The sequence below is a fragment of the Tachysurus fulvidraco genome, chromosome 23 (genome assembly GCF_022655615.1).
Source record: "Tachysurus fulvidraco isolate hzauxx_2018 chromosome 23, HZAU_PFXX_2.0, whole genome shotgun sequence".
NCBI classification, from domain to species: Eukaryota; Metazoa; Chordata; class Actinopteri; order Siluriformes; family Bagridae; genus Tachysurus; species Tachysurus fulvidraco.
In genome coordinates this window covers 5,950,681-5,975,883 of record NC_062540.1, presented here as the reverse complement: position 1 = coordinate 5,975,883, position 25,203 = coordinate 5,950,681, and the positions used below count along the sequence as shown (strand labels likewise).

The 25,203-nt window shown below is 42.2% G+C and overlaps 1 protein-coding gene across 7 annotated transcripts in view; it reads left to right on the top strand.

Moving 5' to 3' along the window:
- LOC113641789 (teashirt homolog 2) overlaps positions 1-22,442 on the top strand; it is a 46,562-nt gene extending 24,120 nt beyond the window's left edge. For 3 of the 7 annotated variants that reach the window (XM_027144780.2, XM_047807150.1, XM_047807152.1), the window contains one exon: positions 18,602-22,442. In XM_027144780.2, coding sequence (XP_027000581.2) covers positions 18,602-21,630 — 3,029 coding nt within the window. In that variant the 3' untranslated portion in view covers positions 21,631-22,442. Of the gene's footprint in view, positions 1-4,727; positions 4,856-6,571; positions 6,596-7,395; positions 7,641-9,909; positions 9,932-18,601 lie in introns of those variants that run through there. The other 4 variants (XM_047807151.1, XM_047807154.1, XM_047807153.1 and 1 more) reach the window with 4 other exon arrangements.
- Positions 22,443-25,203: the final 2,761 nt, after the last annotated feature.

The following is a 25,203-nucleotide window of genomic DNA, read 5'->3' as shown; positions in this document are numbered from 1 at the left end:
GGATAAAAGATGTAATTATTATTTCATAGATGATAGATAGTTGTTTTTTTTTTTTTTTGTAACGAAAGCTTACAGAAGACGACACACACACACACACACACACACACACACACACACACACACCCTCGTATTGTGTCCCATCAAAGAACAAGCCCTGATTGAAGCCTTTCGTTTAAGATCTGCGCTAAGATTAAATCAGCGTTGGAAGGATCATACTGCGAATCCAACAGTTTGCACAGCTCTCCGTGAAGTAGCATCTGCCTAATGAGAAACAGCAGACGCTATCAAACACGGCTCCTGCGCTGACACTCCCTGTCATCAACATACGATTTCTCACATTCCTTACATGTTGATCACGTAAAATGATTTCTGATGCACTGTCAGCAGCTCGTCCTCAACTTGCCAAGGAAATATGTTGAGGTTTGATTTTCCCGCAAGAAAAAAAAAAAAAAAAAAAAAAAACCACGCCGTTTTTTCACCCCCGACTGTAGCACGTATAATATACCACGTCGGTGTTTATTAAGCACTTTGGAGGATTTTCATATATTTTATAAACATTTATTAGAATATAAAAATCTTTGTTCAAATCTCCATTAGAATTTATTCAGCTTTATAAAAAAAAAAAGAGGAAAATATACACAAGCTGACCACAGGATTGCAAGATTTTTATATTTCAAGGTTCGGCGGTGACTCAGTAGCAGCTCCTGGGGTAAAATAAAATATCAGGATGCCGCCAGAATAGTTCAGATTTCATCCGTAGCTCGTAGTGAGAGAGAGAGAAAGGCAGGAGAAAGACAGAGAAAGCGAGTGCCAGGTGAAGACTGCTCATCTCCATACTGAGAGAAAAAACATCTCTAAGCATTTTTAAAACAAAGACAAATTACTGTCAGAAGAAAGAACTTTTTTTTTGTCATTGTTTCCCTTTTTTTGCATGCAGCCGACTCTCACCTGGCAGCACGAACGCGGAAGAGTTAGTGGCTGAATCTGAATTTTGCACCGTCCAGTAATATCCTGTGTTGTGTGGTGTGTGTGCGTGTGTGTGTGTGTGTGTGTGTGTGTGTGTGTGTGTGTGTGTGTGTGTGTGTGTGTGTGTGTGGTGTGTGTGCGTGTGTGTGTGTGTGTGTGCGTGTGTGTGTGTGTTAGTGACGCTCGAGCCACCTCTATACCCTCCTCGTGCAGCTCATCAAAAGAACTGCATGTGTTGACATTGTTTTACCAACTCATCCAAATGTTTAATTGCAATTACAGTCCGTGATGGCTCCCCAAGGGGCATATGATTACAATTAGAAAAAGGGAGGAAATGTTAATTAATTAGACTACTCATAGAGGAGAGGCTTAAGCCTGACTGTAGGACACCTCTGAGGACTGGCACTTTATTAAACATGTTTTTTTTTTTTCTTTCCTCTTGTATAGGCATGCTTTTCGATGTGTTCTAGTTAAAAATAGAACAAAAAATGCATCTCATTTGCATTTCTTATGATGCACAATTATTTCTCACTTTTCCTTCTTAAGTCTTCACCTAATGTAGACAGATTGCGAGATGTTTATTTTGGGATGACGCTCCGCACTCTTAGATCACACTTTTTTTTTTTTTTTTTGGCAGTCGATACCGCTAATGAAGCCGATTGTCTTTAACACAATGGTTAAGTGGGCGAGGACGGGCTTTTTTTTTTCTTTGTTTTCTTTCTTACTCTTAAACCAAGGAACAGGGGGAAAAAAACAGCTCCTTTCCCCTGGACGCAGCAGTTCGTCGGGTTACAAGGCCAAGGCCTCGGCAGAAAACAGTCATCTCATTTGTGACAATTGTCTGTGATTGATGACCCAACCTTTAGTTGCTGAGCTGGTGTGTTTGTTCCCGTGTAATTGTCTTCCAGATGGCTGGGCTAAGTGTTCATTAACACGTTTACGGTCGCGTCGTTAAAACGGATGGCTCGGGCACCGGTTTCTTAAAAGGCACAGGGCGTCAGACTACTAACTTTTCAAAAGCGAATAAAAACAAAAAGACATTAGTGATGTCGCTGTACTTTAGGCTTGGGCTGGATATTAATTCCATTCACCACAACAAAAATATGTTGATTGATGATCTAATTGTTTAGAACAGATTAAAAAATAATAATAAATCCATAGAGTGCTGCATTGGGTTTAATTCTAAAAAGGATTAAAAAAAAAAAAAAAACCCAGACATGATCGTGGCATGAAGGATCAGGATTTTAGCCGATCCTGAAGATACGTTTTTTTTTGACGGTTCACTCATTCTTTCAGGTATGAAACCTAAAACATTACAAAAATGAAGCTTTCACTTGAAGAAGGTCACCATTAAGGTCACAACCATAAAAGGCTAAAAAGCAGCTCTCCTAAATGTTACATACTGTTTTTATTGGGAGAAAAGTGGCTAACTTGACCACAGCTAGTCAACTGTAAATGTGGAATTAAATCGAGAGGAAAAGACTGCATACCTGTTTACCCTTTGGAGTAAATTCAGGATTAAATGGCAAAGGCACCAATATGAATATAATATGATTAGGGGACATATAGCTAGACATTGTGGCAGTGTAGAAATGATTAAATCGTAAACCTTACACCACGCTCTAACTTCTTCCTTTTTCTCTCAGAACAGATTACGAAATTCACCCGTCATCCGTCTTCGAAGAATTTCCCCAGCGCAGACGCGTGTATTTGTAAAGCCTCTCTCCTTGCAAAACAGCATCTTAAAAGTGGCGTGAGGAATGAGTGTCACCCTCAGTCTAAGTGTAGAGAGAGAGAGAGAGAGAGAGAGAGAGAGAGAGAGAGAGAGAGAATGGATCTAGGTGGTGGTGGTAGTCATCAATCACGTCCCCTCGAGGGGAGGTGCAGCTAAAGCTGGACTGAAGTGCTATCTGTCAGCTGCTGAGATACAGACGCAGTCGTATCGCGCCGCCATCGGCTTCCAGCAGCACCCACGGCCGTGTAAACACACGCAGGTGTGAGCTTAGCTTAGCGCTCAGCCAGCATCCCTGCCTAGGAGGTCACTGGGATAATGCTTCAGAGCTTAGCATGAGAGACGCAACGTTTCGGTTGGTGGATTTGCTTAGAGACTGTGACGTCGGCGTGACAGTGATTGATTGCTGTAAGTGAACACCAGATACAGTCATCTGCGTAGGTTTAGTCCAAATTGGGAAGGCGTTCCTGTTTCTGTAAAGCGGGTAATGTAGCAAACAGGAATCCTGAGGTTTAGAGGACGGGACAGTCAGCAGTCAGTTTACAAACTTTAGGCTAAAAAATAGACACTGCCATCAGCCACGTCTTGCTGTTGAATAAAGCCACCAGGCGCTTCTCTCCCCCTTCTGATGTCGAGCAGCAGCTGTCGATAGCTAGTAAGATGGATAGCCGTTCTGCATGCCTATTGATTCGGTACAGGCCAGAGGTATAAGTATCATTTGTCATTTCTGGAATGTTGCGGAGCCCTAGTTAAAACCCAGAGATGAGGGAGATGGCCGGTGCCATCGGGTGGAGGGGGTGGATGGGGTAGGCAGGGGAGCAGGTTGTCTGGTCTTTTGATGAATGGCTTGACTGCATTTTGGTTCTGACCGAGAGCGGAGGCAGGGCTCTTTTAAGTGCCTATTTGCTTTCACGATCCTCCAAGAACAACATGCATCGGGGTCCTTGGGCTGGAGAGCACGGCTTCCACCTCCATCCAGCAAGCAGGGTGGTCCGAACCAACGGACAGAAAAGGTTACATCAGAAATGCTGCTCAACATTATAGGGAAAAACTAATGAGCACCCTGAGCAACTTGTGGTATGAATCTTTATAATGAACGTGTGCGTGCTGGTCTGTTTTCACTTTGGTGCACAGATTCCTACATTACAACGTCCCCTTCCAATATGTCCCCTCGTTTCAAAGTGTTGCAGCAGCGCTTTGGCCTTACAGCCTGTCCGACCCTCACCTCTTCGTCCGTAGACTCTTATTGCACAGATCAGCTTCCTGTTCCTGAAAGTCGAGCTTCCGTGTTAATACCGCTGTCAACGGCATCAAGGTCGGTGCCTGGCAGAACACTTAACTAGCCGAGCTGTAACTCAGCGTCCACATGAGTGCAGTTTTCACGACACTAAACGTTGCATGATATAAGAAGCTCTTACTCTTTGTTTTTTTTCAAGATTGTAAAATTGTGGAAATTTCCTCCTATTAAACTTCTCACCTCGGACAAATCATCGCCAAAATGTTTCCTGGACTCAGGTGCTCTTTAAGGCTGAGCTTCTTTAAGGCAAGACCAGCATGAAGCAAAAAAGGAATGTGACGATGCTCCGCAACAGCTAAATACATCAATTAGTATTCAATAACTATTAGTCTGTCTGCCAGAAGAGGGGTACGACGAACGAATAAAAGTAATGTTTGTCAGTCAAATGCAGAGCCACTCTTCACAATCCCCAGCGCCTTTGTTGTGATTATGTTGTGTATTTGGGCATGCGGCCAGTGGGAGAACTGACTCCATTACTATATAGATCATCTTTTAAGACCGTTTAAGATCATAGGGTCTCGAGTCGAGTAAATAATGAGCACTCCAAGACAAAGGGACTCTGAAGTTTATCGAGCTCTTCGGTTCATTTGGCTGGAAAGACTCCGGCGGACGCGCGAATCATTACTCGACTCATCCTCAAGACTGTTTTTTTTTGTCTCAAGCACGCTTTTTTGTGTCTGAATGTTGATTTTTGTACACGCTTTTTTATCCTTCTCCCCTTTTTTTTTTAAGATACCATCATCTCGAAAAGATGAAGTTTCTTAAAATACCGCGCGGCTGCGCCGGAGGAGAGCAGGCAGCAGAGTGTTGCAGGGAACGTAGCAGCAAGACATGAAAATCCTCAAACGGAAGAATGACAAGTAATTACTTCAGGTGTCCATCAAGCCGTGTTTGAAAATGTCAGTATGGGATCAGACATGATAGATGTACAACTTCACAATATGCAGAAAATAATTACTCATCCCAATGGTGCAGAAAAAAAGTGTGTGTATGTGATGGGGGGGGGGGGGTGTTTGTATGTGTGGCATTGATACCTCATACTAGGCCTTGTGTGTGTGCCATAGCATTGCACAGCAGGAGCACTATTGTTGCCTGGGTTTCATTTCAAACAGCCAAAATGTCATCGTCCAGCTGGAGGTGGATTGCATGTGTTTCAGCAAGCGGCCACACACACACACACACACACACACACACACACACACACACACACACACACACACACAAATGCACGAGCTTGCAAAACCATGGTACAAGGTTATAATCTAAAACACAACAACTAGAAGCCAAGTCAAGAGGAGGTCTGGCCTCTGACGCAAAGCTCATGTCATTTTCTTTAGAGAGCGCGACAAGCTGTGACATAAGAAACACTGCAGCCAGCGTGAAAGAGCCATCTGAAAAGTCAATGCCTTATTGTAGACTTTCAGTGATCATCATGGGTTTTGAAGAGAAATCTGAAAGGAATGAAACAAAACTCTAAAACAGAGCTTTACAGATTTGCTCCTCTCACCCTGTGCTTGCTTTGGCAGAAGAGGTCTGCGAAGAAAACCTTCAAAAAAATTCATCAATATCGGCGTCACGGCCGTCTCACAGCTCACAGGGTCGATCACGGGTTTCCTTCAGGTTCTCAGGTTCTTCAGGAAACCTCCCACCTCCCAAAAACATGCCAGTATGGGCACTGGTGTCTAAGGGAGCTTTCACACTGGCAGCCTATCCACAAACAGTTCACATGAGAAACTAGGAACGAGAAAACCATAACGTGGGACAGGAAGCCGAACCCGAGACTTCCTGTGGGAAGCGATGCGAGTTTGGGTGCACTGGAACCGTGCAGCGTTTTATGTAAACGGGAACCCAACTTAAGGAAGCATCCTTAGTTTCCACCACACAACACAGATGTACCATGAGAGGTAGGGGAACCCTGTGGACACAGATGAGAAGTGAGACGCCTCACTGCGCATAACGCCACCAAAATAATACAAAAGAAATACTGTGTGCATTCCTGAGCAAAGCAAATGCACCAGGGTTCAATAGAATCAAGCGTGGCTGAAAGCAGACCATCATCGCACTCTGATTCTCACCATAACAAACGTGCCAAGTGGGTAAAGCACCTAAACTGCCCATTGGTATAAATGAATATGACTCATTGTGTTTTTTTATGAGAATCCTAATATTGACGTCTGTAGCTTTGTTCTTTACTTATATTCGTGTCCATTATTTCCAGCGCAATGTGGCTCGAAAACCTCTTTTCCTTAAACAGAACAAACAGGCCGAGCGCATTCAGCCCCGGGACAGATGTTCTGGATTACTTTCACCTCGCTGCTCTATTGTGTGCAGTTTGGAGGAGTCCAGCTGATGCAGAATGCCAGGCTTTCAGGCTGCCACCGCTCCTGCCGTGCTCTCTCTCTCTCTCTCTCTCTCTCACTTTCTCTCTCTCCATTTTCCCCTGTTCTCTCCTGTCTTTTCGTCTGACATCCATCAGGACCTGGCAGAAGTGGAGATGCTCTGGAAACGACCGTCCTCCCAAAGTTTGACCCGTCGTGTTTCTGTTTGCACTTGTCACAGTAACAATGGACTGACAAATGGCCATATTTGAGTCAAACATTGTGAGTGAGTTTGTGTGTGTGTGTGTGTGTGTGTGTGTGTGTGTGTGTATGTGTGTGTCTATCCAGGGCCTTTAAAGGAAAGAAAAATTGGGAAGAAATGTGAAGTGTGGGCTTTCTTGTTGAATGTCACAGAGTTAAAATGCTAATGGAACAAAACGTAATTTGGTAAATATGACAGACTTTTTTTCAGAATAGCTGTGCTTTTGCTTTTCCTGATGTGGCACAAAACCAAAAAAAAACAACGGCATGGACATTTTTCACATTTCACCAAACGGAAAGCCGCCAGCTGTCGGAAATTGAATGGCGAACAACTTTACCTTGATCCTTTTTTTTTTTGTTTTCTTTTCTTTTTTTTTCCTCCATTAAGAAGTGCAGTAAGAGCCGAGGACGGTGCCACGCTGCATTTTTAAACATGACTGATATCACCACCCAAAGCCTGGAGAGAGAGAGAGAGAGAGAGAGAGAGAGAGAGAGAGAGAAAGAGGACCACATGTTCACTTTTTAATTAAGGCTCGCTAGTGTAACTCGTCAATGTACATTATTGGAAGAATGAGCATCAATGCCATTGCTTTTTCTCCCCCTCCTTTATCTCTGTCAATGATTCAAAGACATGATTTATGGTCGCGCGCCGTCTTTCAGGATCATCCATCAAAAGCGCCGCAGCTCCGCCGCCCAGCCGCCCGTTGTAAATCATTCTGAAAGCCTGTCACTCATTTCCATTAGCCGTTCCTCTGTCCCTCCCTCCCTCTCTCTCTCTCTTTTCCGCTTTCGCTTGGGATCTCTCTACCCTTTTTCTCTTCCCTTCCCTTCCCTTCCCTCCTCTCCTTCCCCCCCTGCCTTGAGCCGTTGCGGGATATCTGTTCCATCTCAGCGCCTCATCTGCCCTCCCTCTTTTCCATAAATTAACCGTTTTCAGCCTGAGATGGGCTGCACCGCACTCGTCTAATGAGAGGCGCTCCGTCCCACCTCCCACTCCATTACAGCTAATGGACAGCCGTGCGACTCAATAAGAGTACGAGTGTAGCTGGCAGACAGGAGATTTCAGGTAGGTATGGGTGTGAACGCGTGTCAGTGTCACCGGTTCTGATCAGTAGGAGATAGTAGGGATCCACGTGGACAAAACTCCTTGTTATAAATTTCCGTATTTATTTAATTCATTTCTCCTCACTTCAAGGGGAATTGTGCACTTACATATTGTTTCGAGAACAACAGCATGTTTGAAGGAACACGTTAAGAGCACGACGCCATCTTCAGATCCACCAGCTCAGCTCTCACTACTAGAACGGACGAGATATGACAGGAGCAAGCGCGACGAGGAGCGTCTAAAGGAAGAAAACGATCCGTCCGCGTGACATAATGAGGCTAAGCACGCGTATACCGCATATTAAACAAACACCAAGTTCACGTTAAACAAAAATATGCCTTTACAAAATTAGACATCTGTCCGATTTTACTAATGGCTAAGTGTCTGATTTCACTCAGAGCGAGAATTCCAGCTTGATGGATTATTCACTGTAGCATAATTTAACTCTGATTAAGCACATGTCCTTTACAAATGCGACTACTTACCTTTTTCATCACCATGCAGATCGAAGGCACAGCACAAATAATGTGTTTTTCTGCTGCCAAAACATTGCAGAAGTGGATTAGTCATTCATGTGCTGGAACTGATTTATCCGCCATGTCAGAATGAGAGTTAAGGAAATGACTCATGGTATTTTATTGGGTGTTGAGGAATCAGGCAAAACTGGACAAGGATGGAACTGACAAGGATTTCTTACTAAGCGCCAAAGCATTCTGGGTCCTGGTGGTTCCGTAAACCGCTCTGCGCTCTGTAAGGAGTGCATAGAGAAGATCTCTTTCATGAAGTAGTGAATAGTTTAACTCCAGGAAGGTCTGTCAGTCTCCCACACTTCACTGAGAGGAGCTTTGTGGCCTTTCAGTTGTTTGGCTTCCTTTTTCATTCTAATCAACTCGATATCAACGCGACAAAATATCCACTAACAGCAGAAATGCAGCTTTAAGGGGTGTAGGGGAGGGGAGACATTTTTATTTTTTTTTCACAGGGACGAGCTTGCCAACCCGTCTCACAATTCAGGCCGCCATTGTGTGCTGTCACGGATTGACAATGCTCACCAGGCGAGTCTTGAAGTCAGTGCTTCGCAGCGACTAGCGGGCCTAATCATTACGCCGAGGGTGCCTGACAACAGCTCGCGACAAATTTGCCATTAAAATGAATGCCAATGGAGAGGACTATGTTTTGGAGGCATTTTTCTCTCCTCTTCAGCGCATCTCCACACTAGCTTTTTGGCGGGACAGCCTTCCTTCCATTTCTTTTCACTCGTGCCACCAAACAGCCTTTGGTCTCTCCAGAAATTGACAGCACCACGCTCCTGGAGCAGATTTACCTGCGAGCCTCATTGCATTTAATGAAAGCGGGAGAAAGTGGCAATCTCCTATTAATGAACTTGGAATATATATATATATATATATATATATATATATATATATATATATATATATATATATATATATATATATATATATATATATATATATAAAAATGCCTCCTTTGCTGAAAACTGAACAAAAAATGCTTGTATAAGGCAAAGTGGTGTCTGGAGCCCGGCCAGAATCTAATGAAAGATCCACCGAGGGCTAGAGGGAGGGTGCAGAGGAAAGGGGAAGTCAGGGAAAAATACAAATTGTTATAATCTCTCTTTTCCTCGGAGCGCGGGAAACGGCAGGAGTTGACTTTAATGAGAGATTTCAGAGCCCGTGTTCAGGAAAAAAGGCAAGCGTCTTAACATAAACGACCGATTCCTTGTGCAAGTGGAGAATCAGCCAGATGTCCCTCACTGTCACTCATGTGGCGTCAAAGCGATTTTTTTTTCCTTAAGCTGTCATATAGGCTCTGGAAGTGGCGACCATCAACCCAAACATGTTGTCTATCCACGGAGTCAGTTTGAAATCAATTAACACTCACAGAACCAAATCTGTGAAAACGAAACCTCGGATCCTTCGTCAGACGAAGGCTGAGATATTTAAAGTAGTTGGCCACGTGTTCAGCGAGCCTCACTTCTTTTGTCTTTTGAAAGTCGTCTCTACATCTTCTATATGTGTCAGCGAAGGTGACTGAGGCAAAGGCCACACACACAAGAGCTTTTTTGTTTCATATCAAGCGCAGAGGACAGGCTCGGTGGAGTCCCAGCGGACATGCTTCCGCTAGCAGTTCCCGCCTACTTCCACTCGGAGCTCGCCGAGGACACACAATGCCTCCGCATGGAGCTCTGGCTCCGCATGATCATTGAAAGCTGACAAAAAAAAAAAAACACGGTATGCAAGTTCTCCTATTCTCTTCACTCTCATGGTGTGACATTTGATAATGTCATGATCGAGTACTAGCTTGAGCCGTTCGGAATACTTTAGCACGCTAGATATTCACGTTTCGAATCCGGTTCGGAAAAAAACATGGCGTACACCTGTACACCAAAACTTCCCACAACAGCGGCCCGTCGTGAGAAATCCATAGGTAAATATCAAGTAGAACGGCAGACAGTGTGTTAGCCTACATCGAGGCGCTCGTGTTTGTCTAATCCTCGCTGCAGGTGTCGTGAGATGCATTGTAAACCTCGGCGCAGCTCAGGCTACATAGGCTATATCCTCCTCTCGTTTCAGCTCGTAAAGACAAAAAAGGAGGCTAAACAAAAGCAAGGCTAATCAGAAAGCGGCTGCCTTAAAGGGGAAAAAAGTGCTTTCTGTCTCTCAGCCATGCAAACATTCCTGAGTGACATTCGATCAGGGAAATTGGAAGCGAAGCAAGATGGGCTTTTATTAGCACTGCCCCTGTTTGCTTGACTGGTCAGGTGTGTGTGTGTGTGTGTGTGTGTGTGTGTGTGTGTGTGTGTGTGTGTGTGTGTGTGTGTGTGTGTGTGTGTGTGTGTGTGTGTGTGTGTGTGTGTGAGTGAGTGAGAGAGTGAGGGAGGGAGGGAGGAGGAGAGTCTGGGGTTTTGGGGTTTAAGCTTGATAAAGGTGAATAAGTACTCAAAGCAGACACTTCTCTGTTCAGCAGTTCTTTCGCACACCACATAAAAATAATCCCCCTGGGTAGAAACAGACTGTAGACCCTGGGAGTGATGTGGTACGGAAAGCACGACCCGAACGATGCGTTATTCATTATGAGTAACAAACGTGTTCCACTTTCAGACTTTCGGTCAGATTCCGTGCGAGTTTACAGGAATCGTGGCTCATGTCTGAGGGAAACAGATTGGTCATCGTTTACAGTTTCAGTTACACGCTCAGTTCATTGCTGAAAAGGACACGTCTCAGCTCAGGCCTCCGGTCAACAGTAAAACCAAAACTGATCGTAGGGAAGTTAATGGAGATACCATAAAAAAAAAAATAAAAAAAAAAGTTTAGCCTTTCAGATCTGAGCCATTTTGTTTGACAGCTTTGTGAAACCTCTTGCTTTGTTTTTTTTGTTTTTTTTTTAATCTAAAGTTTGTTAATGGTGTCTGAATTGTGCAAGGCACTCACTTTGGCAGCTTGTTAACACACAGGATGGACAGATCCAATGACCTGGATAGATGTAGGAGTTTAAAAGCTAATGATACATACACAATACAGATGCATACACATTCACAATCATACACAGTACAACATTCAGAGATACAAACAGAAACAAAAGCCAGGAACTCTGATACTCTGAAAATCCTCATCATTCATGAAGAAATTGTGGCCTAATCCAGATCCCGAACAAAGCTAACACACGGACTACTAAAGTGTATCGTGTCCTAGCAAATTCAGCTGTATCATTCAGAACATTTGGATGCCTGGGATTTCTTTGGAGTGACTGAAACGAACAGGAAACAATGAGAGTAAATCATTTTGTGTGTATTATCTACAGCAAATCCTCTATATGTTGAGCTGTTTTTGTTTAGTTAGGCATCACGTTGTCAAGGATATTCACATCGACGTCATCGGGCACCATTTAGATTAAGGTTCGAGTAAAAGTTAAAGGTGCCGTCCTTCCCCTAGTCACATAAACACCAGGGCCCGTGTTCGTGTAAATTTCATTGTACAAAGTGTTTCTCCTAGTGACTTAATTCTAAGAGAATTCTTAGAAATGTGGGCGATTCCCCTTTAAAATTAAAGGGATGATCCTGGTAAAGATAAAAGTTATTCATAAAGCATCTGAACCATTAAAAGCTCCTAAAAGTGTTAGGAGTAGTGAGAGGACATTTAAGAGGCTTAAGAGTTTCTTTAGCAGAGGAGAAAATATGGCCGAAAGGTAAAGAGGGAGACGAAATGTATCACAGACAATATTTAATAATGATAGTGCGTTAATAAGATGAACCAGATTAGATCGTGTAGGGATTATTTTTATGACCAATCATATTAGAGATAACATCTTAGACACAGCGCAGAAATAGCATATATGTGTGTGTGTGTGTGTGTGTGTGTGTTTGTGACTTTATACGCTGTGTCGAAGATGTTTCCGTTTCCATTCACATTACTATTATTACATTTATAACAGATGTTAGCAAAGTAAAGGCTTATAATAGACCATATTGTAAAAGTGCTCCTATTTTTTTGTTGGCCAACCAATCACGGTCTTCAAAAGAATGTGTCATACCTAGTAACAGGTTAAGCCTCGCCTCCTCTCTAAGATAAAAGTTGTTGTATTGTCCTTGCACAGAGTTGCTTTAAGATCAGTCTTAGAATTATTTCAGTTAAATTAGAAGCTCTCTGAGATCATTATTAGAATCTTTATGGATACGCCACAGATGGCGAGCGCCACAAACGTGATATCCTGACCCAAGCCATACTTCTGCTGTAGCATGCTCTACTCTTACAGGGCGTGAAGTGATAGGAAGCATCCTTCATTCTTTTGATGCGGCAAAGTGCACAGCTGGAGTCGGCTTCGGTCTGCGAGCATTGCAGCAATTCCACAATCGTGCACGCCTCTGCAACTCCTCCCCGTGTGCTCCTGGGGAACCGAATTGGGAACCTGAAGTTGATTATATTAAAGCGTTAAATATTTAATGTGCGGCTGTACGAATAGCCAGGCATTTATCCGCACGAACGGCTCGTGTTTAGCGAAGGACGTAATGCACTTTAAGTAACATCTCCTTCATGCATACAGAAATGAACTCTAATCTTGTGCTCGTCCACTTTCCAGTCTGAAACCTGGAAAAGATAGAACAAAAACACACACACACACACACACACACACACACACACACACACACACACACACACACACACAGCGGAAAGGGGCTTCCTACTGACTACAATAGCTCTGTAATCAGCTGTAATGTCTGCATGTGTGCATGCCTGTCTGACTTCAGAACAGCACATTAGCCTACAAAAACATGGCCATGTTTTTTTTTTTTTTTAAGTGAAAATGCCCCGAAATATAATATCCTACTCAGAAACAGATCCGATTTCCAGCCACGTCATAACGCTTTGTGTATGTTTGTAGGAGCCGTAAAGTGATTTTGAATACAGCGTTTTAAACCAGTAGCTCTGGCAATTCTCACCTCATCTTGACACATAGCAGAGCTGGCAAATGTTTGAACAGCCCTGTCTTTGCCCGCTGCTCAATATTGGTAAATGGTTTAATTGAGCCTGTTACGGATTAACCGAGGAAGCATGAGCAGAGAAAGCGTATAGATTTCTTTCTTTCTTTCTATCTTTCTTTCTTTCTTTAATTAATTAATTTGCTAAAGTGAAATACCTAAACTTGGCTTGTTAATTATGGAAATTGAATCAGACAAAACAGTCTCAAAGAGAAATGAGTAAATAAACAAATTCATTAATTAAAGTGTTAAAAAAACAACAACAGATGAAACTATTTCAAGGGATTGTTAGGACTAGGCGCATTTCTCTTTCTCATATTACTTTGGGTTTGCAGCATTTTTACGTTTATGGGTTTGCAGCATTTTTATCCCCTTCTGATTGCACAGCAGGGCTGAATGATATAATGATATAATTAAATAAATAATTTCCAAAAAAACAAAAACAAATTATTGATGTCAAAAAATGATGTCACAGTGTATGTTTCTGAGATATTGCGATAGAAAAAAATATTTTTATGATTTTTAAAAACATTTCCAAGCAGACCTGAGTTCATTTTTAATATTTTGTATTAAAATATTTTATTATTATTTTTTTTTTTAAATAATATTTCCTGTAAGCTAATAGTTCAATAAAATTCATGTGGACATTAAAGCTAGTGTAGAATTTATTAAAAGGAATTTGAATAAAAACGTCTATTAGAATCATGAATCATGAAACGTCTATTAGAATCATGATTCTTTTTTTCTTTTTCTTTTTTTTTTGTGCTACATCAGGAAAGGAAGCAGGCCGTAATAAATGAGAGCTTCTTGGTGTTACTGTGATTTATCAAAGTCTCCTTGTGCTGCAGCTCTGTTGGCTGTAAGACTCTTGAACTCTATATAGGGCACCGTCAGGTAAAACCACAGCGGACTTGGCTGTCATAGCTGATGACAAAAATCAATAACCAAAGCAATATATCTGACATAGGTGCGCCTCTGTACGGCCGAATGCACGCAGGATTTTCACAAATCACCTGACCCGGGTCATTAGCATACGCCTGTGTACGCGGTGTGTACGTGTGTAGGTGCACATTGCATTCTTATGTGAGACACGACAACCCTGTCTGTCTGGACCCTCTCTCTCTCACACACACACACACACACACACTCTCTCTCTCTCTCTTTTTAAAGCATGGCATAAATCCAGGAGATGAAAATGTCATGGAGCAGGTTCATTTTGCAAAGAGGTTTTGATTGCCATGCGCATGTAATTGATTGTCCCAAGGACAGGGGGAAATCTAGAAATGTCATAACAGCCTCTGCTTAGGTCGCTCCCACTGCTAGGCAATCAATGAAGAGTAAAAAGAGCTATCGATTGGCGTGGGGCAAAAAGAAAGAGGGAAAAAAAGCCTTGTAGCGTGAGATGGGCAAGCAAGCCATGGCGAAAGTGCCCTAGACATACAGACCTGTCAGCGGCACCTCGAAATTAGAGCATCTCGTGTGAAGATAGTGTTACCTCCTGGGCCCTGAATGCCGCTGCTGTCTCCTGGACACAAACGTGCTCCTGATAGAAATGTTACAGCTACAGGGATATATGTTGATGTGGCAAACGCTAACAACACTAGCAGAAGGACACTCAGGAAGGTCGGCTCTGACTTAACACCGAAGTAGCCGAACCCCAAGGAAGTGCTGAAAGTAGCCGCACAAGATGCGCAACGAAACGATACTTTATACGCTCCTCTAAATGAATGCAAATCAAGCCCTTGACAGATTTACTTCTAGCTTGCTCCGAAACACGCTCGCCGTGTGAAATACTAGCAGTTAAAGAGCACTTGTAATTAGGCAGACGTAGCAGCAGTACTAGAGAAAGCTGTAGTTTCATGATGGTTTATACACTCTAAGGCCCTTGATTGACAGATTTACACCAAACACAACTCAGCCTGTCTCACCAAGAGTGATTAGCCTACAGTGCTGTAATTCCTAAACACCAGCTCCGTTGAGAATTACGATATTGACCACCCTTGGCTTAACCTAGTGTCAAAACGTGTGACTGAGTTGCATAATTTTTTTGCATTCCCATTAAAAAAACAGTGAAACACACTTTTTTTTATGGCTGTTTTGGAGTAAAAATGTGATCAATCAAACATTGCATGGATTGTGAGCGAGAGAGAGAGAGCGAGAGAGAGAGAGAGTCAACATCTTTTATTCACACAGAATTTGTCTTGGACTCAGCAACAGAAAGCACAATTCACTCAACATATGCAGTATGCAATAATTTACAGTAAACTGTGTTCTTTCCCAATATTTGCAAAGCCTCTAATATACAAGAGCTCTTATATATTTCCGGTTGAAAATAATCACAGAGCAATAAACGCTGTGGCTGCATCTCTTGGCGCTAGGATGAACATCGTATCCAGTGAGGAGCAATATTTTATTTTGGCCTATTAAACCGGCTAATTTGTTTTTTTACTGTGAGATTTGATTATGATTATTCGAATATGAGAGCTTATATAGTTGGACATTCACTGTTTTGTAAATTAGTTTTAGTTTTGCATCTCTGTTGACCGTGGTTTTAAAGCTAAGGGTTTATAGATTTATAGATTGGGTATAATATACTATATGCGCAGTATTTGTCTTGTAGTGTTTTGTATTGTCTGTTTGCACTTTCTTTTGTCCCAGACTGTTTGCACTAGGTCCTTATCTCTGGGTTGTTTTATGCAGCTTCATGTCATTTTATGTAGCACCATGTTCCTGGCGAAACGTGGTCATTTCTCTGCGCACTGCGTACTGCATATTGCGTCAGCTATATACGGTTGAAATGACAATGAAAGCTTCATGACCTGACTCTTGACTTTAAGGGTATTTAGTTACCTGCAGTAGCACCTTCTTTTGGTAAAAGGAAATTACCATATAGTTTCGGGTTGCTAACAATTATAGCAGACTCTCAAACAGGGTGCATTCAACTTGTGTACGCAGATCATAGGTGAACTGCCCAGCTTACGCTCCGCTGTCTAGTCCCGCACAGCCGTTTGGCCGACAACCAGCGAGCTCTTGAAATCGAGGTCTTGTTATGCCAAGAGTCCGTTCCAATGGATTAACGTTATAAACACTTCAAGTGGCTGATTTATGACAGGCACCTTAGGTTTCTTGACCTTTGCATATCTCTGTCTGAAGATATAAATTTGTTTTGACACAGATTGGAGGGTTTACAGGAGTTTATGACATGCTAAATCTCAGCATCAGCATGCCAGCCCCTTATTTTGCGAGCCTGTTTAAATCCAAGGCAGCCTTCACGAGTTTGAAAAAGCACAGAGCACCTAAACACAGCCTCATATCATCACTTCACCAGATAGCTATTCCTAAACTCAAACAGGGTTAAAAACACAAGGGTGCTCCTTACGTTTATGCACCGCTACAGCTAAATTAAAATAATATATAGGCTAGTGAGCATTAATAAAAACGAATACAAATGATCCCTGTCTTAGTTCAAGTTATGCTTTACTCGGTGTATTGACTTAAACGTTAATGATTGATGGTGAGAGCATGGGATTTTCCTTGTAATTACCCCCGCTGAGGTATTGTGTCCTGACGTCGCTGTAGCAGTTTAGCACAGCAGACTGGCCTAACCTAAGACCAAGACTCTTAATGTCTTGAGGGCCCGTGCCCTTGCATTTGATCTTGTATTCTGGATCCCTGCTGCTTGGCAGAGATCAGAGGCTGGCAAAAAGAAGCTTACACTTACAAATGGCTTAGGGAGGAAAGGCTACAGGATTTTTTTTTTTCCCCCAAGACATCGGGGAGGCTTGAGGTTCATTTGTGCATTTGGTGGCATTAATATACAGCATCCCATGCAGCTTGAAAAACAGTGCTTCAGTATTAGAAAGAGTGGCTTTTTAATATTCAGTATCAAATCCTGCTTTCTTTCAAGTTGTGTGGAAGTAAGTGCATTTGAAATGAATCGTGAACATGTTTGCTGAGGAAAGGTCAACGTGAAATTCGAGTGTAAACGTCTTCGTTAGGGTGAAATAATAACAACGTCTTTATATCCGTACTGTCAAAAAACATTCTTTATTAACGCTTTATTACTTTAGTTGAGAGAATTCACCCTGAGTCTGTGTTTATAGGTTAAACTATATACCGTATAGCTGTTGTGTACTGGACGTGTTGTACTGTCTTGTTCTTATAGTGTAGCTTACAAAAACATAATGTTTCCCTCATACAGTTAAAGGTTCATCAAAGCAATCCTGTGCCTACAGAGAGAGTATTTGTAAACAGTTTTGTTCCCACGATTACAAGCGCTATTAAAAAACGTGCAGAAATTGTCCAGTCTTTTTTTCCAGACCTGGAAGTCTTCATGAAACTACAATTAGCTGAATTGTTTTTAAGACCTGGCAATTTACTGATAGTGTTATCGTTACACATGTAAAATCATGGAGATTTTATAAATATAATAAATGTAACATCAGATAAAGAAAGGCTTAAACCAGTTATAGTCCAGAGTTCTTCAGTTTGGGGAAATCTATATATACAGCATACACCCATTTCAATAAAACATGATTTCCTTCTCGAGCACCAGGAGACTGTAAAAGTATTCTATGAAGCTTTTGCTCATCTTGGTCTGCTGGATTTAAAATCTTGATGGTGTTGGATCGAGGTCACCACACACTGGGAGTCCGTTTGCCTGTACGCAAGGCCTCCAATCTCCATGCATACTCCATGTTTGTTTTCAGAGCCTGAATCCCGTTTCCATCTTCATCCATTAGCTGGCAGCAGTTCACCTCCAGGCTTCCTCTTGAGGCACCTCTAAAATATTGATTAAAAAAAAAAGTCTTGTTTTCAGAGTCCAAATGCTGAAGGCCTATAGGGTGCTGAAGGAGGTAGTACTTTTAAAGCTTACAATCGACAGCTCTCCGTGTTGAGTGTAACTCAAAATGGAATATTAACCAGAAGAAATGCAAGTGTCTGGTCCCATATATATTTCACTAAAAGCTATTGTGCCTGCAACCAGGTTGGAATTTTGAACAGGCAGCCAAACAGACAGTACTTTTGTACTTTTGTACTTTTGGATAAGGGCATCTGCCAAATGCCATAGATGTAAATTTTAATTCTTGCATTCATTCAAGTCCTTGGATTAAAAAAGACCTTATTTGATTTTTTTTTTTAATTTCATTTTTAGATCATTCAACTCTAGATTTGATTAGGTTAAATTGTACATTTGACATCATATTTCACAGAACTAGATAGAAATTTTTCTGTTTTACATCATTTCTTGACCTATCCTCTTATGTAAACAACACACCATTTACAGCATGTTATAGATCGTTCTGAATCACATATACTGTCTTGTTACTTTTCTATATACTGCTACAGCCGGAACCCAAAACTGTATACTGATAAATGTTTATTTACATATATGTATAAATATATATTTTTTTCCTTTTTTCAGTGTATGAGCCTGATGATGATGTCGGTGCCCCTGAACCAGTGGCAGAGGAGGAGGGAGAAAATGACATGCAAAATGAAGATGAGGGGTCTGAAAAGACCAGCACTAAGATTCCTGAGGACAAGGAAACCGACAACAAGAGCAGCTACAGCTTCCAGAATTCTCCAGTCAGCGTCTTGTCCAACCAGGAAGTCGAACTGGAGTCCCGTCTGAGTGATGGCAGCGACAGACTATCTGACTTCAAGGCCTCTTCCCCACCAGAGAGTCTGAGGGACACTGAGAACCATGGTTCAAAACCAAAAGACGAGATGTACAGCAGCCTTGAGAAAATGAGGGCAACTTATGTCAACTTCCTCTCAGACTCCTACTGGACCAATATCGGACTAGACCTTAAGGTTGGCAACACCGGCAGCAAGCCAAACTGTGACAGCTCCAACGCAACGACGAAGCGTGAGTTTGACTGGCATCAGGATGCACTGTCCAAAACCTTACAGCAAACACTGTCACCAAAACCTGTGTCAAAGCCCAACCTGTTCAGCTCAGTTCACCTGTACAGGCAGAGCAGCAAAGCATGTGGTACAGTCTTCACAGGGGCCAGTCGATTCCGCTGCAAAGACTGCAGTGCAGCATATGACACTTTAGTAGAATTGACAGTGCATATGAACAAGAGCGGTCACTACCAAGATGACAACCATAGCAGACAAGGAATTGCTTCCACTTCATCATCCAAAAGCCGGAAGAGGAATCTACAAGACATGGAAGGCAAGGAGGATGCACAGAAAGTCCTGAAATGCATGTTTTGTGGACATTCTTTTGACTCTCTCCAAGACCTAAGTGTCCACATGATAAAAACTAAACATTACCAGAAAGTGCCTTTGAAAGAACCTATTCCAGTAATCACTCCTAAATTAGTTCCACCAGCAAAGAAGCGTGCCTTTGAATCTACAAGGCCTTGTTCCCCCGACTCTACTACTGGTACTATAGGCTACAGTGAAGCCCAAAGGTCAGCTGGTCTTACAAATGCTCCAAACAGCCGATATGGCTATCAGAATGGTGCTAGCTACACATGGCAGTTTGAAACATGCAAATCCCAGATTCTAAAGTGCATGGAATGTGGAAGTTCACATGATACTCTTCAACAGCTGACCACTCATATGATGGTTACCGGCCATTTCATCAAAGTAACAAATTCAGCATCCAAGAAGGGTAAACAATTAACTCTTGATCCGTTAGCGATAGAAAAGATGCAGACACTAGCGGAACCAACTGTTAATGAATCTGAGAGACAGAAGGCCTCCCCAAAGAGTACTGCCTCTGGGGATTCTCATAAATCTTCCCCAAAGGAAAAGAAACCTGACCAAGAAGAAGAGAGAAAAAAAGATGACCAGCAAGACGAGGCAGATCAAAAGTGTACTGATGGTAGTTTTAAATACCCATACCTACGAGAGGAGGACCTGGAGCAAGGAGCCAGCGGAGGGGGTGATATACTGAAATCTTTAGCCAACACAGTGGCCACAGCAATTAATAAGGCTCAGACTGGGACACCCAGCTGGAGTGCTTACCCGAGCATACATGCAGCTTACCAGCTATCAGGCGTAATTAAGAACGCCCCTCTTTCTGCCTCTCCCCCCATACAGGTCAAACAGAGTCACAGCCACAGATTGAGGCTCATTGCCCCTAAAGGAAAGTTTTATCAGGGACTTCGAGGACACGAGAGTTTCCAGGGACATCACAATCCGGACATCAAGAAGGAGAGGGGCGATGCATCCGACGACAAAGAGAGCCAGAACAGCAAGTTTGATCTGGCAGAGAATGATGACAGTGATTGTCAGGATGATTCCTCTTCCTCTTCAAAGCTGGATGCAGACTGTGTAAGTGAAGGGAATGACACGATCAAAGGGAAGTTGAGCCCAGCTTTCTCTGACACAGCCAACCCTTCACCGAGCCCTCCTGCCAGCAATGGGCACAGCAGTTCCTCAGACTTTGTCAGCGACTCTCAGGAAGTCCCTACTATAAACCCTTTAAGTGCACTACAGTCTGTCTTGAACAATCATTTGGGGAAGGCAAATAAGCCAAGGCAAGAGGGGGTTCTGTCACAACGCATCCAACCCATATTCTCAGAACTAAGCCGAGGTCTAGAGAAACCAGGTTCGGTCCTCACATCCTCCGCTGTCATCAGGGCCAACAGAAACTTCTTGTTCACAAATAATGACCAGCCAATAGACTTAACAAAAAACAAACATAACAAACTGAGTTCTTCTCTTTCATCGCAGTCCTCCACTCCTATGCCTCAGAAACATGCACTGTCTGACATTGCTGACATGGTGAAGGTTCTTCCCAAAGCCACGACGCCAAAGCCCTCAATACCATCCAGAGTGCCTGCTATGAAACTAGAGTCAGACGTGAGGCGGTTTGAAGATGTGTCCAGTGAGGTGTATTCTGTCCACAAACGTAAAGGCAGGCAATCAAACTGGAACCCTCAGCACTTGCTCATTCTTCAAGCCCAGTTTGCATCCAGTCTCTTTCAGACCTCCGAGGGCAAGTATCTTCTCTCTGATCTTGGTCCTCAGGAACGAATGCACATATCCAAGTTTACCGGACTCTCTATGACTACCATCAGCCACTGGCTAGCCAACGTTAAATACCAACTTAGGAAAACAGGTGGGACCAAATTTTTAAAGAACATGGACACAGGCCACCCGGTCTTCTATTGCAACGACTGTGCATCCCAGTTTAGGATGCCATCTGCTTTCATTTCCCATCTTGAATCTCATCTCGGTTTTCAGATCAAAGACATGAGCAAACTGCCAGTCGAGCACCAGACAAAGGTAGCAGAGCCTGAACTGGCGAAAGCTTTCAGTGTTAGAATGACTGAAGCACTGGTGACAGAGGAAGACATTGACTCAAAATTCAAATGCAAGCTTTGTAGTCGGACATTTGCCAGCAACCATGCAGTCAAACTTCACTTGAGTAAAACCCACAGCAAATCTCCAGAGAATCATTCACAATTTGTTGAAATGGACAAAGAGTAGCTTGGTTGGTTTTTATTCTATGTAGTTTTGTTGTTAATAACTGTAATTGCTCTGCTTTTATATATTAAAAAAATAACGGGTGAAATTATTATTTTTTTTTTTTTCATGTTACATGTAGCATTATGTAGTATGCTCATAAATTTAAAAACAAAACATTTCATCACGTTAAGGAGAAATGGACACACTGGCTGGATTAGAAGGAAATGTAAGTAAATGCATTGCAAAAGATTCTGAAATGAATCCATTGACATAAGTCTTTGCACTCTGCTCAACTGCATCACCAGTAATGAACTGTATTATTGCTTGAAACATAATTGCAGATGTTTGCATGCGGTAGCTCCTGGCTATGACTATTTATTTGTATGATACGGCAAGTTTTAATTGTAATACTTTTAACAGCAAAATTGATTGATGCATTAACTGTAAGCTCTGATGATGCACCTGGATGGACAGAATATCCAAACAGGTAGCCAGACACACATTTCCAAAACAAAAATGCTAATAAAAAAATAACAAATAAAAAAAAAAGAAAGAAAAAAATGAAAGAAAAACAAATGTACAGTACATTATTCTGTAAAATATTTGTGTTGCAATGATAGAACATAAAAGCACTTTAATAAATGTTTAATCACCAGTTTAGGCTCAGATTCGGTATGTGAGTTAACAGATTTAGACAACTTTGACATAAAGATGTCTCACATCAATGTATATATAGCACTGCAGAGAAATGTGTCTCATCAGAAGGAGGATAGTGAGACAGAACATACTGCACCTTTTATACCAGTAAAAATAAATCATTAACATTTTTTCTACCTGCCTTCCTGCATTTATTTTAATTACGGCAACAATCCTGTGAGTTGTTTTCAGGGGAAATAGATGAGGACAGTAGATGTGTTGGTTTTAGCACATTTGATTGGTTTCTTGGTCTGTTATGTGGCATAATAACATTTCTCATTGCAGCCTGTTAGAGTTAAAAAAAAAACCTGTATTAAAATTTACTGGTGCAAGTTTAAATACACGATTGAAATTTTAATAATAGGCAGACTAGAAGACCACGGTAGTATTTCTCTTCCACTGAATGTTATTTTTTTTTACCACTAATATCTTAGATATGCTAATGAACCTTCATTTCATTACTGCATACGCTATGAACCGTGCCTATATCATAACAATTAAAAATATCTCCCTCAACCTCTCTCGTTCCAGAGCTATTAAAGAATAATTACAGTCTAAGTACATAAACACTTTATGCTTTTTTCTTTCTTTTTTTTTTTTTTCTCCCCTTGCAGTCAAGTCCTCAATTACTCCTCCCTATCATATCTGTTTTATAACTGGCAACTGACATTTGATGGCAAATGGGAGGAAGCATCTGTGCTTTGGTGATTTGAGCATTCTGACACAGACTTGCCCTCCGTCGCTGCAAAATGAGGAGGCAATCACGCCGTTCATCAGACGACTCCTAATGCAGTTCTAGTGTTCAGCAATAATTCCACCTTGCATTTATAATTGCAGGCATAGATCCCACACCTCAGTGCACAGATTAAAGCCATAAATTATTTAGTGCCTTGCTTCGGCGATGGATCCACAATTCCCCTCTGTCAAGGCATTATCCTTCAGCTTAGCAACTTCTTTTCAAATGGAAGCCAGAGAATGATTTAAGATATGGTTGAATAATATGACAAAATAAATGCGATATTCTGGCCATTTGTGTTCCTTAATTAAAACCGAGGGTCTCTGAAGTGGCTCGTCAAATGGAAGTGTGCCGTGACTGCAGTAAGTCACAGCCGAGTCATTTAGCCTTTTGCGCTTAATGGGGAAATTTTAAATGACCACGCTGGTGGATGGGCATTTGTGCCATGAGGGCATTTGAAATGGCTTTTGGAGGTAGCAGCTCAATGTCAGCCATTCACATTAAGCTATAGAAAGAATATCCTTTCATCAATGTACTCAGGGCTAGGAAATTAGCTGTTTCTAATATTAATTCAGGCCAATAATTCAAAGTCATTCGAGATTTATTGCCACATTAAAAGCGAGCTCGAATCGGATGCACAATCATGAGCTAAAACAACCCAACAATTAATTGCGACTTGTAATGTTTGCACACAATGCACAAGGAAAAAAGGGGGCACTAAACAAATAAATAAAAGTGCTGATTATGATACTAACAGCACCATCATGCCGAAGAAATAGAAGAATTTTATTAATGTTGCAATTCAAGTACCTAATCTTTGCATATGTAAACAGTTTGAGAGTATGTACCCGTGCATTTGTCTCATTTTCTTGCAAATAGATCAACAAAGACAGATTATTTTCGAATGCTTAATCCAGCAAATGGGCGCTACTTCTTTTCTCTCTCTCTCTCTCTCTCTCTCTCTCTCTCTCTCTCTCTCTCTCTCTCTCTCTCTCTCTCTCTCTCTCTCTCTCCAGGCCTGTGTGTATCAGCTTGTCAGGCAGCCACTTGAAAAGTGTCAGTCCTGCACCTAATTAAGTCACCGTGCTGGAAAAGGGCTGTGTGCATCCAGACACTGATTTAAAACCACACGGAAATAAAACATTTTAACTGCACTAACTGGACTGAAAATACACTCAAATTTATTGGGGAAAATGTCATGGAGCAGATAAGTGTCACATGTCAAATGAGCAGCAAAATAATAGGAAGAACCCAGAGAGGGATGTAGGAACCAAATGATTTTATTAGGACATTTCGCTGGTTTTTACATATTCCCCAAGACAGATGCAAAATTGGTCATATTGTTTAACCTTGGCTGTCAATTATTGTGAGTCCTGTTTTTTTTTTTTGTTTTTTTTTTCCAAGTGTGCACCCATCACAGTCTCACACTCGCTGCTGAAGATTTTCTCCCACATCATGGTTAAGATTATAGCACTTCCTGTTTTAAATCGTTTTCGGTTTCTTGTGCTCAGAACCATCAGAAGAAGAAGAAGAAGAAAAAAAAACATTGGGTGGCCTGCAGAAAGCATTTCAGACATACAGAGCGGCGCCGTGAGTCTTGAAGACACGGTTGGAGGTGGGAAATGCGAGGTTCGCAGCTGCAACCTTGGCAGACGGGCCATGTTTGAGCTTTAGGTCAGCGAACTCTGGCTGTGTTTACAGGACGAAGGGGAACGGCTGAAATCTGTTGGAGTCACTGCTGATTCATGTCACAGTGAGTGGCAGATAACCTGGAGGCGACCGGATCCTGACAGCCAAAGCTATTACAGCTCCACATAAGACCAACATCCCTCTGGTGCGCCCTGATGCCTTCCTGCCTTCCTGCCTGCCTGCCTGCCTGCCTGTTTGCCCCAACAGAGCCACCAGATGCCAGGAGGACTGAACATCACACTTACCGTACGGGGTCGACCGCAGATGCCCGCAAATTCAGCATGATGACCGCAAATTCATCATTCTAACTTTTGAAAATAGTCTGAATACAAAAATAGCACTTTATCAGGAACCTGCTTGTTTATGCAAGTTAATCAGCCAAACATATGGCAGCAGCATACAATCATGCACCCACACACAGGTCAAGATGCTTCAGTTAATGTTCACTTCATTGATCTCACTGACGATGACCA